Source organism: Mixophyes fleayi, chromosome 2, assembly GCF_038048845.1.
Source record: "Mixophyes fleayi isolate aMixFle1 chromosome 2, aMixFle1.hap1, whole genome shotgun sequence".
NCBI classification, from domain to species: domain Eukaryota; kingdom Metazoa; phylum Chordata; class Amphibia; order Anura; family Limnodynastidae; genus Mixophyes; species Mixophyes fleayi.
Window position 1 is genome coordinate 209763220 of NC_134403.1, and position 15395 is coordinate 209778614.

Consider the following 15395-nt stretch of genomic DNA (forward strand, 5'->3'; position numbering starts at 1 on the left):
ATTTTTCACTTCCTCTGCAGTACTTCTCCTCGGTGGTAATCATTTTCCCGATTAACACAAACCCGACAAGCAGGATCCCTACAAAAAAAAAATCTGATTGGCAAAAAAACGACTGCAATATAATACAGGCTTGCCTAAAAACCGAAAAATACACGTTTCCGATGCCAGCAGCATGAACTCATTCCGAATACACAGCTTTCCGGCAGTTAACTTAGACGACAGTTAACAGTGCAATCTAGATAAATATTAATATAAAGCGGCAATGTCGGGACCCCACAGGTTAACCGTTTCAGGTTTTTTTTGTAGGGATCCTGCTTGTCGGGTTTGTGTTAATCGAGAAAACGTACCATACCCCTTCTAGCAGATTTCGATCTCTGTCCCATACTGTTCTCTAGCATGGATTCTCTGCTCTATAAGGCGTGAAGCAACACAGTATTGAAGCAAAGTGTGATATACGAGCACATCCGTTCCATAAAGCATATGCATCCATACCTGGAACACAACTGTTGAACTTAACAAAATTACTAGCCTGCTATATAAAAATCGAAGAAATCATTAAGTATTCATTACAGTGCCTATTGTATATAATAGTTTAGTCAGAAGATAAACAGAGTTACGTCACAAGTTAAAAAATAGTGTACCCAACGTAGTGCCCCCCTTAGAGTATCTTACATTACCTTATGGCAGAGAATCGTTTGGCTTTGGCTTTATCCAGGAATTTCTTGCACCTTGCTATTCTATCATCCAATTCTTTCAACAATGTTTTTGAACTTTGTTTTTCTGCACTTTGCGTTTCTTCCTTGGAACTTGTGCCATTTTTCTCCTCAGACAGGTCTGCAGTCTGATCCTCTTCCTCTTCTGCTGATAATTCTGCCTCCTCCAATGAATCAAGTTCAGAAATATCTGACATTCCATCTGCTTCTATAGGCACCAAGTCTTCGTGTAAAAACTCTGGCGCCACGTTGAGCTTGCCATAATTTTGTCGAACATGTGACAGAATTTCTTTTATCTCTTTCTTTTCAGAATTAGCAGCTTCTTGGACATCCGAGATGGTGTTTTCATCTTCGACTTTCTCCTCGCTCAGACCTGTTGCAGCACTTGTTTGTAATGACGTTTGCAACGTCTGAAGGAAAAAAAAATTGGATGTATGAATTACGTTTCATATAGGAATGCATTTCACACCATACTTTTCCTGCATCAGTTTACTCTTACTTTGTGCTGGTGGAGAACCCTGCACCTTACACTATCAATGTCATATTCTCAGCCTGTGGCTTCCCACATCATGACCCCTGTCACATGGAGCAAAATACTCACTTAAACAATTTAGAGGTATAATGCTGCATCCAACAAGGTCAGCAGACTCATCTCCTGAAATACTTTGTCTTCATGTGAAAATTCCAAAGTTCTGATTAGTTTATAGGTTGTTCTAAAAACTAGGGAAATACAAGCAGCACGGTGGCTCAGTGGTTAGCACTTTTGCTTCACAGCACTGAGTCATGAGTTTGAATTCCAAACAGGGCCTTTTCTGTGAGGAGTATGTTCTCCCCCTGTTTGTGTGCGCGTGGATTTAATACGGGTGCTCCAGTTACCTCCCACAGTCCAAAAATCTACTGGTAGGTTAATTGCAAGCTAACAAAATTAACCCTTGTCTGTGTGTGTGTTTGGGAATTTAGACAGTAAGCTCCATTGGGGTAGGGACTCACGTGAATGGCAAATATTTTCTGTACAGCGCTGCAGAATTGTTGGCGCTATAAAAATGATTATGAAGCAAGAAATGACAACTGCACCGTACAAAGGAATGATTAAACTGTTGGCATTAAAACTATAATATTTTAAGTTTACATTTCACGCATACACAAAAAAAACCAAATTAGACCTGACTTCCAGTATTCATCCTTTTCAACTTGTACACTGAACTACAATACCAATTTTTCAGTAGGCAAGAAAAACCACTGGGGCAGCATGATGGCTTAGTGGTTAGCATTTCAGCCTCACAGCACTGGGGTCATGAATTAGATTCCCAAACGGCCTTATCTGTGTAGAGTTTGTATGTTCTCCCCTCGTTTGCGTGGGTATCCTCCGGGTGTTCTGGTTTCCTCCCACACTCCAAAACATACTATTAGGTTAGTTGGCTGCTATTAAATTGACAGTCTCTCTGTCTGTGTGTATGTAATGCAGGGAGTGTAAGCGAGTTCTCTGTATAGCGCTGGGGAGTTAGTGGTGCTATATAAATAGCTGAAGAATATGATGAACCATTGACCAAAACAAAGATAATGGTGCACTGCATATTAAATTAATGCTATTAACATTTTTTTTTTCTCAATATTTGCGCCAGGTGTTGCTTCATCTGCATGGGTGACAATAGAAGAACAAAATTTTTTGAATCATATCTAGTTTAGATTACTCAAGATATTTTTGTCCGTTTCCCTTTAAACTCAGAATTCCCTCTTGAAGGTTCATCTAAAATGTCATTCAAGCTCAATGTATCAGTTGTTGACTTATAGTTGATTATCTGCCAGTTTTTGAAGACAGATTAGACTGATCTAGATTGATAGAAAAACTTTCCAAAAAACGTATGTTTCCCTGTGAAAGGAGCTTCAAAATTAAAATGTATACAAATAGGTTACAAAAAGAAAGCACGCTCTGTCAGTAAACAGCAGTGAACTTAATAGGAATGAATTGAAATCACTGTTGCATTGCTATAAAGAATATATTTACAATAAGTTAGATCAGTTGTTCCCAAACCGTGTGCCATGCAATCTCAAAGGGGTGCCGCGGCCAGGGCAGGTGAAAAGCAAGACAGGGGACTACTTGGAAATTATTTTTGCATAGAGGTGCCTTGAAAAAATTATGGAGAGCCTAAGGGTGCTTCGAACTCAGAAAGTTTGGGATCCACGGAATTAGATCAAGGTGGAAAACTAGTTACACAAGTAAGCAGGGATGAAGGAGTGTAGAGGATGCATATTGTATGCTGGGTAATACCTTTATGGTGTTACAGAAACAGCAAAGTGCATGCAAAGGCTTCCACCAGGGCAAGTGAAATAGGGAGAAGGACAAAGCAATGTACCAAGGATTTCTCCTTTCCCGTATAGTGAATATGAATACCTCTGGAGGTGGCTCTGCATTTGGTGGTTTCACAAAGAATGGGATTCTCCCCCGCTGCCAGTCATTGAGGACCATCTTTGACACAGTCTGGCAATCTGGCTCTCCACCCTGCATTGAACAAATTTAGCAGATACCTTTCAATAATATTTCAATCTTTATTTAAACGATAAGTGTATTCCAATGAATATATTAAAATTAAGACCAATAGGCCATTTAAAAAGGCACACACACATTTTATATTAACCCATTATGCATTAATTTCTTATTTTATATTGGACAAATAAAAAAAAAAAAAGAAGCTAATGTATAATAGTACAAATCATTAAGCAAACAAGAAAAACACTGAATTTAAAGGCAGGTGCAGTAAGAAAATAGTTTCAAAGAACCATCTAGAATGGAAATAAAAAAATTCTAACCTTCAATAATTTTCCTGTTTTAAAAGCAAGTTTCTCAAGGAAATCTTCAGCATTTCCCCAGGAATCGATCTTGTAAGCCTTACTGATGTACTCTGGCTTTGCTCTTTCAAGAACAGCAGCAATGTGATCTTCAGGGCTTTTAATCTTTTCCACTTGTACCTAAAGGATTCATGCAAAAAAAAAAAAGAAAAAAAAAGTAGTATTTCAATTAACAGCCTCTTTTCCTTGCAAAGATATACATACACGGTCAACAGCCACTGTGTCATTGTGCTTTTATAAAAGTACTTTACATATCCATTCCATCTATACTAATACATCAATATATTTTAAAAACAAATATGGTTTATTAGGCTAATAAAGTCTGCAACCTTTCTTCTACTCCATCTACTCTCATTTTAAAATATAAGCTGTCACATTCATTTATTTGCAATACTCACCACTCCTTTCAAAACAATGTCTGTTTCTGAGTCCCCAGATGGATAAACCACACCTGGACAGTCTATAAGAAATATCCGGCGCATAAGTGTGATATACTGCCAAACCTACATCAAACAAAAAACAAAAATACAAAAAGAATAGGATTAAGTATATTCTATGAAACATACGTAGACTCAATTTATTTGGCTATACAATTAATACAGAGCAGTGTTTGCTATGCTGTTAATTGCACAAATTATATACACAATTTCTAACCTGTTCAGAGTTGATGGCCTAAAACCAAATTGTTCAACCCTGAACTGTGGAAATAGACAATCAACAATATATGCATAAAGCACACTCTTACTGGATTATTGCAATACTTATACATCGTTTTACTGTGGACTTTAAAACCGCTTGTTCAGCGGCAACACGTCACGCGCATGCGCACTATCACTACTGGAAGACCGAGACTTCCGCCCGGCAGCAGAACGCTGAAGCGTCCCCACGGCAACTAGCCTCTACAGACGTGAGCGACCAGGTAAACGGATGATGTTGGCAGCATAGCTGTAGCCCTGTTCTACTAAAGGGTAAGTCCGAATACCAGACTCTGCTTCTGGCTTTATCCGATGGTTATATCTGCCTTATTTCTTGATTAAGGATCCACTACGAGACTTTACTACGGTTTACCAGCACACTAGTGGAACGATTCCTTACAGCCCTGGAAACAGTGATTATTTGAGGAATCGCTATCTATGTTATTCTTTCACAGGACTGTTTAACTGTGGACACTTACACCCTGGACAATAAAAACACCACCTCAGCGCTATTACATCAATTGATGAACTGTACTTTTGAATAGCAGAGGTTGGGAATTATCTGCAATATATTGTAACTGAATGTTAGTTACTTCACCGAGTTGCAACTCTTTGTACCTTTATGTACTTTAATAAATGTTCATTTTTATGCTGTCTTACATGCGCCCAGGGATTTACTATTACTTTTGTATACTCAATTAAGGGCTGACCTACCCTTTCATCCCACTGCCTTCCCTCTATCCCACCCCATTGCCTCTCCCTTCCCCCATCCCAAGAGGCTGTTACTATCTACACTTTACTATAGGGAGCGCTGAACTACCCATCTATCTTATAAAGTGATTAGCAGCTTTACCATTCCAACTCAAATGTGCCTTTTCCCACAATTCCCTGCAGTTAAAAATTCTTCCTACCTCTACAGCTCACATCAGTAGCAGAGCAAGCAGGTTTATAAACGTTAGACATAAATGAGAATCCTATCCATCCACTAATCCTCATTGATATCCAGGTGTACAGAAGGAGCAATTTCCTAATAAAGCACATTAACTTCCTCCCCATTCCGCTATTACTGCCTAATGTATTGTTCTTTAGAAAAGCACATTCCTCATTCTCCCTTACTTTAATTATCACTGCTTCAGTGACAGATATGCCCATACAAGACAAGTTCACTATGCATTTACAGTATTAGTGCCCTCGCAGAGTACCAACACATCAGTGCAAAATAGGTTCTCCCAGCTTGTAATAAAGTAAGGCCCAGCCTTCACAAAGGAAATTTAAAAACAAGCAGGAACCATCAAAAGTGGTCCCAGAAAACACAAAAAGAAATCTCAAAACACAAAAATTCTTGACCTTAATTGCGTAATTGGCAGCCACATTTTGAATTTTTTTTTACTTGTGTGGACATCCCGTTTAATGGTCAATTGTGCAAGAACAAAAATGTGTGTCAACATCGTGGCTACTGCAGGAGTACAACAGTTTGCTCCTTCGGATGTGAGAGGCTGGGCGCTTCTTACTGGGTAGCCATATGAAGTATCTCATATCGCATAAAATGAGATTGAGCATTACAAGAGGCCTTACAGAGTCTTTTTAACCCCTAAAAAATTATTGTTACATATGTCAAATGCAGGAGATCTGCTATCGGCCATCAGTGGGATGCATTCACCCAAATGCCCTGCTCCGCACATCAAAATTGTGTAAAAACTTCTGCAAGGCCTCATTACATTTAATACAGTTCTGCTGAACGCATGTAAAAAAAAAAAAAGTTATTCTCGTTGACTGTGCATATCATGTTTATTGAACTAAATTGATATATTTGAGCGCCCAGCTCCACTTCTCATTTGAGCTTCTTACTTAGAGGTGTGCGCGCGCGTGTGTGTGTGTGTGTGTGTGTGTGGTGACTCTATAGAAGCACATCAGCAACAGTAGACCACAACGGTCGCACAAAGTTTCTGAACGTCACTTTCCAGAAGCAAAATGTGTGCATGTACCTGTAAATGCGTACAGGGATTAAATTATGCACATTTCAACGAGTATTAGGATTCGGGCAGCAGCATTTTTCCTGCTCACAAATAATGCATCTGTCCTTTCTTACCTTTGTTTCACCGGCAATTGGGGCCACATTGCAGACTTTCTTGGAGCGAAGGGTGTTGATTACAGAACTCTTGCCTACGTTTGGATAGCCGATAAATCCCACACTGATTTGCTTTTTGTCAGTATGCAGCTGTTACATAAAAACAAAAGCATTATTAATAACACAAAAGAGGCCTATTCAAAAATTCTGTTGGTAAATGCTGCTCAGAATAAGCACTGTGTCAAACAGCACATACAATTTGTAAATTGTAGCCATTTAACTAGATCACATTATTTGACCAAGTAGCACAATCAGGCTTATTTAATAAAACAGAAAAGCGAAGTGCAAACATGTTGATCTGTGCTCTAGCAGCTCGCACAATTTCGCTGTTTTCGTAATTCACATCCTCATTTGTTCTGTTATTCTGTCAGAGCAATGTAATTACATTTTCAATTGTCTCCAATACTACAGTATACTTTTATAACCATACTTTTTTAACTACTACGTGGCCAAATTGGACTAGTTGCTATGGGCAACACCACCTTTTACATCAGTTACGTGTGGTACAGCTTTCATAGATGACCATCATGTTTTATGTATTTGTAATTATTTCCGATATGTTCAAAAGTTTTTGTTTTTCTGCTCTTTATAGTTACATACAAGTCCCGCCTAAATTACCTTGCCAAATTGTCTAAGAAGTTGGATGAAAGCTCCTTTACCAAATGGATTGGTGAGGCTTGAGTGAAATGCCAATGTTGGATACTCTGTGGACAAACAGGCAACCCAGCGTTTCTGAAAAACAACAGATTATGATCACAGCTTTCTTTCTTGTGCTGCATTCTCCAGGGGAACTGTCAGAGTTTCTACCATCAGATTGCAAAAAAAGTAAATATTTGCTTCAAAAAGATTTATGAGACAGAATTTCCACTTATTTCATAAGTTACTGGAGCAAATTAAAACATATCTATAAACCAAAGCTATTTAATATGTGGTTTGTTATATCCAATTCCAAGCAAAAGATCACTACTATCCACATTTAATGCAAGCTTTTCTCCGACTGCTGCCGGATACCAAAGCACTGCTGTGCTCTTAAAATAATCTAATTGCTCTTGAATAATAATAACAACTTAACAAAAAACAAAAGCGCAAAACAAAAAAAAGAAACCATCTGTTGACAGCACTTCTACAAGAAGAGAAAAATGACAAACTAGAGATTAAGAAAATCATGGCTTTTGTAGCCCTTGGTGTGATGCAAGTCCACAAAGACAAAATAGACAATACAAATATGACTTGAAAAATGTTTATATAATGCTTGTGGTGTGGCCAGGGCATAAGAGGAAAAAAGGTTTCAAAGAAGAACTTTAATAGGACATGGCTGAAAAGAGGATTTATGTACTTACGTTAAATCCGTTTCTCTGATTCCGTCTGGGGGACACTGCTTACCATGGGGTTGTGGAGGGGAGCTTGGGAGTTGGCACCTAACTAGTTAAACTTTAGTACTGCTGGCAGACCCCTCCCCTCTACAATCCCCCTGTCTCTTCCTGTCCAGTTAGTTTTAAAAAGCCCAAGGATAAAAAGGGTAGTCAAACAAGAGCACACAGAAGAAAAACAGAAGGGAGGGATCGCAGTGTCCCCCAGACGGAATCAGAGAAACAGATTTAACATAAGTACATAAATCCTCTTTTCTCTTTCATCCTGTCTGGGAGACACTGCTTACCATGAGGACGTTCTAAAGCAGCCCCCTAAGGGTGGGACTACTCTGAAAATCCGCTCGTAAAGCACTACGAGTGAAATCGGCATCAGCTGATGCAAAAACATTAAACTGATAAAATTTTGTAAAGGTGTGGACAGAGGACCAGGTGGCTGCCCTGCAAAGCTGGTCTGCAGAAGCTCCATTCCTTGCTGCCCACGAAGCCCCTACCAATCTGGTGGAATGGGCTGTAAGTCTCTCCGGCACAGGACGGTTAGCCTTTATATATGCTTGTCTGATGGTAGACGTAATCCATCTTGCGATGGATTGTTTTGAGGCTGGCCAGCCTCTCTTATTAGCGTCATAAAGGACAAACAGAGTCAGTACGTCTAATCTGGGAAGTTCTTTTGACATATATGCAGAGAGCCCTAACAACATCTAACTTATCCATAGATTGTTTATCTGAATGAGAAGATGAGAAAACCGGAACTACAATTTCCTGGTTAAGATGGAAAGCTGACACTACTTTAGGGACAAAAGAAGGAAGGGTCCTTAACACCGCTCTGTCCTCGTGGAAAACCAAATAAGGTTCTCGACAGGACAAGGCTCCTAATTCAGAAACCCTACGAGCTGATGCGATTGCCAAAAGAAAGAGGACCTTCCAGGACAACCACTTTAAATCTGCCTCGCTCAAAGGCTCAAATGGAGGCCCCTTAAGCATATCCAGTACCATGTTGAGATCCCATGGAGCTGTAGGAGGTACATAAGGAGGCTGTATGTGCAAGACTCCCTGAAGAAAAGTTCTAATATCTGGCAAATCAGCTAATTTCATATGAAAAAATACTGAAAGTGCCGATACCTGCACCTTTAGGGAACCTAATCTGAGACCTGCTTCCAGGCCCTCCTGAAGAAAAGCTAACAAGCGAGGAATACGAAAAGCGGACGAATTGCATGTCCTGTTTTCGCACCACCTAATGTAGGCCTTCCAAATCCTGTGATAGATGCGAGATGAAACAGGTTTCCTAGCTAACATCAAAGTGTTAACTACACTGGAAGCCAGCCTCTGGAGGTCTAGAGGTTTTTCTTCAACAGCCATGCCGTTAAACTGAGCCGAGGTAAACTCTGGTGCTGGAATGGACCCTGCAGAAGAAGGTCGTCTCGATGCGGAAGGTGGACCCCTGGTCCTTCCGCCATAGACAATATGTCTGCGTACCACACTCGGCGCGGCCAAGAGGGAGCTACTAGTATTACTGGCAGACCGCCCTGCCTTGTTTGAGGACGCGAGGAAGCATGGGAATTGTAGGAAACAGGTATCCCATCCTGAACTCCCATGACAGTCATGACATCCACTGCCACCGCTAGGGGGATCTCTTGCCCTTGCGCAAAACCTTGGAACTTTCCTGTTGTGCCTGGAGGCCATGAGATCTATGTCCGGAAGACCCCACTTCAGAACCAGAGACTGGAAGACTTCCAGGTGGAGTGACCACTCCCCCGGCGTCATCTGGATTCGACTTAGATAGTCCGCCTCCCAGTTTTCTATACCTGGAATGAAAACTGCAGATATTGCCGGAACATATAGCTCTGCCCAAACCAATATTTGAGCTGCAATATCCATGGCAGCTGCACTCCTGGTTCCTCCCTGCCTGTTGACATATGCCATGGCCGTGGCATTGTCGGACTGAATTCTGACCGGGTGGCCCAGAAGGGACTGTGCTCCCCTGAGGGCCAAGAGAATGGCCTTCAATTCTAATACATTTATTGATAGAGCCGATTCCTGAACCGACCAACGTCCCTGGAGTCGGAAGTGCAGGATTACCGCCCCCCAACCTTTCAGGCTGGCGTCCGTCGTGGCTATGATCCACGACCATGGAGCGAAGGATCTGCCCACTTTCAGGTGATCCTGAACCAGCCACCACTGAAGAGATTCTCTCGCCCTCGGAGATAGGGAGATCTTCTGAAGTTCCAGGTGTAGGTGTGATCCTGACCACTTCGACAATAGATCCCACTGGAAACATCGAGAATGGGCTCGAAGGAGGCCACCATCTTTCCGAGTAGCCTCATGCATAAATGCATTGAGGGGCTTGGGGAAGACAAAACCTGAGTAGTTCCAGTCTGAATAGAGCTGATCTTCTCTACTGGGAGAAAGACTGTTTGCTGGTGTCCATGATGAGTCCCAAGAAAACCATGCGCTGACACGGAACCATCTGGGATTTTTTTGAATTTATCAGCCAACCGTGGCCCTCGAAAACCGCCCGGGCGAGGGATAAATGATGAAGTAGGCAATTCTCTGAGGAAGCCTTGATGAGTAGGTCGTCCAAATAAGGAACAACCTGAACTCCCTGCAGGTGAAGACATGCTGCCATTATTGACATAATTTTCGTGAAGACCCTTGGCGCAGTTGAGAGACCGAAGGGGAGGGCCCGAAACTGGTAGTGGAAAGATCCCACCGAGAATCTGAGAAGGGACTGATGGTGGATCCAAATGGGAACGTGGAGGTATGCGTCCTTTATATCTATGGACGCCATATACTGGTTCTTCTCTAGGCCGTTTATCACTGACCTCAGAGATTCCATCCGAAATCTGTCCACCCTTAAGTGAACATTGAGGCCCTTTAAGTTTAGGATGGGACGAAAGGAGCCGTCCGTCTTCTTGACTAGGAATAGGTTGGAATAGAAACCCCGACCTTTCTGGCAACCTGGAACTCTGCAGATGACCTTTTGAAGTAGAAGAGAAGCGACACAATCCTGTATAGCCTGTCTCCTTAATGAATCACAGGGTAGCGGGGGTCTGGAAGAAACGCTGTGGAGCCGGGCCCAACAGGTCTATCCTGTACCCTTCTGAAATAATTCCCCGGATCCAAGGATCTTGGGAAGACGCTGCTCACTGTTCCCAAAACAGAGACAGACGTCCCCCCACTGGGGCCCTCTGTGGTACAGGGTGGTCGTCAGGACGCAGGCTTCTCCTGGGTCTTGGAGGCCTGGCGCTTAGATGCAAACGAGGATCTCCCCCTAGTGGAGGAGCCTCGAGAATTAGATTGTCTGCCTCTAAAGGACTGTCCCCTATGAGAGGAGGGTCCTCCGAAAGGGCTGACGGAAAGAGCTGCCCCGTGGGTTGCGGCTCCTGTAAGAATATACTGGCAAGGAAGTGCTTTTGCCTCCCGTTGCCTGTGAAATAAGGGTATCTAATTCCGGGCCAAACAAACCTGCTGCAGAAAACGGAATAGTTTCAACGGACCTTTTTGATTCCGCATCACCTTCCTAGGATTTCAGCCATAGCGTCCTTGCTGAAATAGAGGCCGCCTGAATGGAAGAGGAAACCGCCGCTGAGTTCTGGGCTGCCTCATAAAGGTACCCCGAAGCCTCCTTCAAATGCAGGGCTAGGGGAAGAAGTTCTGAGTTCGGAGTCCTGTAAGGCCTCTGCCAGCTGGTCTGCCCATGCTTCCATGGCTTTAGCCACCCAAGCTGAGGCAAATGTAGGTCTGAAAGAAGAACCCGCAGCCGCAAAAATGGATTTAAGCTGGGATTCAACCTTGCGGTCATTGGCGTCCAGAAGGGACGCTGAACCAGGAGCTGGGAGTAAGGTATGTTTTGCAAAGCGGGCAATAGGGATATCTACCTTGGGAATAGTCTCCCAGCGAACCACCTCTTCCTCCTGTAATGGATACAGGGAGGAGAATCTCCTAGGAATAGAAAACCTTCTTTCAGGCTGCTTCCATACCCCTTCAGCAATAACCCTAAGCTCAGCAGAAGGGGGAAAATGGCTGGCCTCTCTTATCCTTCTTAAAAAGACTTCTGTCTCTGGGGGTAAGATCCTCCGGCTCTGGGAGGTCCAACGCCTGTCTAACCGCTAAAACCAAATCATTAACAAATTGGCTTTTGGGATTGTCTTCCTGTTCCAATAGGTGTAATTGGTCTGGATCCGAATAAATTTCCCCCTCTTCAGAGTCTGATAGGACCATAAGAGGATTTACTGATCTAGGTCTCTTTCTTTTAGCAGGCAGGGTATTAGAGGAATCAAGCAACTGGTTAAGCTTGTTCAAACCCTTTAAAAAAAGCTGTAGACCATACCTGTTCTGTAAGAAAAGGGGCTGGGTCAGGCTGTAATGTCCCGGCAAACCCGATCCACTCGAACATTAGGAAGCTGGGAGGTCTGACTGTGGATTAGCATTATTAGCCACCGACGTTGCTACAGTAGTTAGCAACTGATTTGATTGAAAAACCATCTGAGCTAAGGAAACCGACTGTGTCAGGGAGGCTACCCAGGCCGGCTCCTCCGTCGGTGAGGCTGAAACCTGCTGGGTATGTGCAGTGGGAACCCCTGCTTCGCATGCAGAGCAGAGCGCCAAAGGGTCCTTCTGGCCACAAGGTAATTTTACATGACACTTTGAGCATGTGAAGTATTTTGCCATGGGGCCCTTTCCCTTATCTGTCATTCTTATAAAGGAAGGCACACCAAACACACAGTGTAAAATATAACTCTAGCTGAGTAACAGAGAGAAAAAAATTGGAGAGGGAGCGAGAATATATATAGATATAGATATAGATAGATAGATAGAGATAGATAGATAGATAGATAGATATAGAGAGAGAGAGAGAGAGAGAAGAACAGAGATAAAAAACAAGTAATCAACTGATCTTTATATAAAAGTTGTACTTGTAATAGTTAAACACCACCAATTATATAAGCCAGTAGGAGACTATAATGTAAATCCTACTAGCCCAGTTATTAAAGCATTAGATAAGTGTTCAATTAAAGGTGATACTTAGCCCATAGGCCACAAAAGGGGAGAAGTCCAACAGCAGTTTGCCCTGTGCCTGCTCCCTCAGTTCTGTTCACTCTTCCCGGGCTTCTCTTGGCGCCAGAAGGCTGGGAAAGACCATCTCTCTCTGGAAGGAGGGGGGAACTCCATGCTTAAGATCCACCCCCTTCAGTAACTGCTGTCTCTGCAGCTATCCCAAAAAATAAAAGGAACATGTCTGCCTTTAACGGCTTGAAGCGTGGCAGAGTAGTGGAGACCTCTAGGACAGAGGTCTCCGCAGCGAAAGATACCCGACACCCCCCTCCTATGTATGAGGGGGGAATCGTGGTATAGCCCCCTTTCCTCCTTCTCCGTAGCGCTGACTGTAAAAACTAAAATGTCTGTCAGTTGCCGATAACTGGCACTCTCTGCCTGTAATGGCAGCGCCGGTTATCGGGGAGGCTGGAGGAGTGACAGCGGTCCGTGAGACCGCTTGTCACTCTTCAATCAGGCACACATCTTCCATCTCTCCAGTCTCTGCCAGTGAGAGCCGCTGGCTCTCATCTGGCAGGGGAATGCCTGCGCTGCCCTGCTGTGAGTGTGTTCTCTATAGTAGAACACACTCCAGCGCTGCCACTGCTGAAAAGAAAAAATTGAAAATACAAATAAAAGAAAGTAAATACATTAAAATTTACACTAAGTACTAAAACACTGCCCCAACTCCAGGGCACCTAAAAAAACTGGACAGGAAGAGGCAGGGGGATTGTAGAGGGAAGGGGTCTGCCAGCAGTACTAAAGTTTAACTAGTTAGGTGCCAACTCCCAAGCTCCCCTCCACAACCCCATGGTAAGCAGTGTCCCCAGACCGGATGAAAGAGGAAGGTTATTTCAGAGAAAAAGCCAGGGAAGTACCACTTTCATTTGTAAGAGATTCATACAACTACTTTCCCATAGGGGTGGGCCAGGATAACAAACAATAAAAACAGCTTAAGTACTTCACAATTTACTATGCACCACATTAAAGGCAGAGACGCAGTACACGAAAGCTGAGGTTTTGCAGAATTTCAAGGGCCAAACCACTGTTACCTGCCATGTGATAAGTTTCTATGGCAATAACTGAATGAAAACCACAAAGTGGGGAAGACTGAAAATTTCCATTATAAATAGAAAGTTTATGGACCAACAGTACATATCTAATTTAATCACAAGAAAAAAACAAAAATAAAATGAAAGCACTAACTCCCCTTAGGATAAGATATCTGTACAAGAAGTATTTTAGAGGTAGCATGCAGTCTATGCTGTCCAGTAACCACATGATGTTCTTACCGTAGCCCAAGTAGGAATCAGATCACACTTATTCAGGACAAATAGTAAATGCTTCCAAGGCTTTTCCTTTTTGAGGTACGCCTCTATGTGAGGCGAGCGGGTTCCCATTGGATCTCTGGCATCCAGAACTTGTATTACAACATCAGAGGAATCAATCACCTGCAAATTAACATACAGACAAGTTGCAATCTTTCAACAGTTTCAACAGTTAACCCAGCATTAAATAGTTTGCCCTAACACCTACCTGTGGCTAACCTCCAGATCCAAGATAATATAAGGGGAGGGGGACACAATTTTTACCATATATTTTTATAAATTAGACCTGAAATAACTGAATTGTATATATTTAACCAACTTCTGTCCAGCATGTTTTATATAGACTCTGCATAAGCTTGAATGTTGAGTGCAAGACTTGCAAATACCCTCTATACAGACTGGAGTTTCCATAACCATAACAGACATGCTTTTTAGCAATGTTGTCTTATTTCAGCAACCTTCTGGCAATTACATATCCTTGCAATTTTTAATGGGGAATGATGTTATCACGGAGTTTTACCTTCATGTTCAAATTACATTAAAGTACAACTATACACAACATATAGGTATATATGAACATAAGACAAGCAGACATAACTGTAGTGTGTCTTCTAAATGTACCCTTTTACACGGTCGATGCATGTAAAACTTTACATGTGTGCATGAAGTTGGACGGCTATAAATAAAAGTGTGAACATGACATGAGCAAGCAGGAGCAACCTCATTTTGCTCCTGAGAAATGTTGAGTCATCATCAACAAACTGCTTTCAACATATTGACTCTGAATAGTGACATGAAATTATGGTCACATGACATTCAGCCCAGAAAACAGCCACATGAACAACTATTTAAATAGTACCCAAGGCATTCTACTTAGAATTACAAGATTGGGTGGGCATACTTTCAGAGCTGTTATTAATCATGTGTGCGCTAATAAGTGTGCATTAAAATGAGGCTTTTCCTCATGTCTACTGTATTAAGTGTAAAAATGAAAAAAAAAACAAACCTACACGAATTACAGAATTAAAGGAACTCCAATCTCCTCCCTGTTGTGCACAGGAAATTAAAGAGGAAATAGCAACCCCTCTTCTTGGAAAAAAAACATCCTTGGAAGACAATTTATGTATAGACTGTTGGCCTCCGTGCTCCTCAGTGGTTCAAATTACATTCCCTCTCCCACTGAATCAAATATCGAATAGGTACAGGACTGCTTCCTGTGCTATAAAGGGGAATGGACAATTTGGGGGGGGGGGGGGGGGGAGGAAATGCCTCATCTAAAAAAC

At 42.4% G+C, this 15395-nt stretch overlaps 1 protein-coding gene across 1 annotated transcript in view; it reads right to left on the minus strand.

Annotated features, from left to right (window-relative positions):
- The window catches only part of GNL2 (G protein nucleolar 2), a 36412-nt gene that overhangs the window by 8225 nt on the left and 12792 nt on the right, over positions 1-15395 (minus strand). The window contains exons 7-13 of the mRNA XM_075195423.1: positions 14077-14235; positions 7002-7115; positions 6345-6473; positions 3959-4063; positions 3522-3680; positions 3106-3213; positions 678-1123 (exon numbers count right to left, since the gene is read on the minus strand). Coding sequence (XP_075051524.1) covers positions 678-1123; positions 3106-3213; positions 3522-3680; positions 3959-4063; positions 6345-6473; positions 7002-7115; positions 14077-14235 — 1220 coding nt within the window. The remainder of the gene's footprint in view (positions 1-677; positions 1124-3105; positions 3214-3521; positions 3681-3958; positions 4064-6344; positions 6474-7001; positions 7116-14076; positions 14236-15395) is intronic.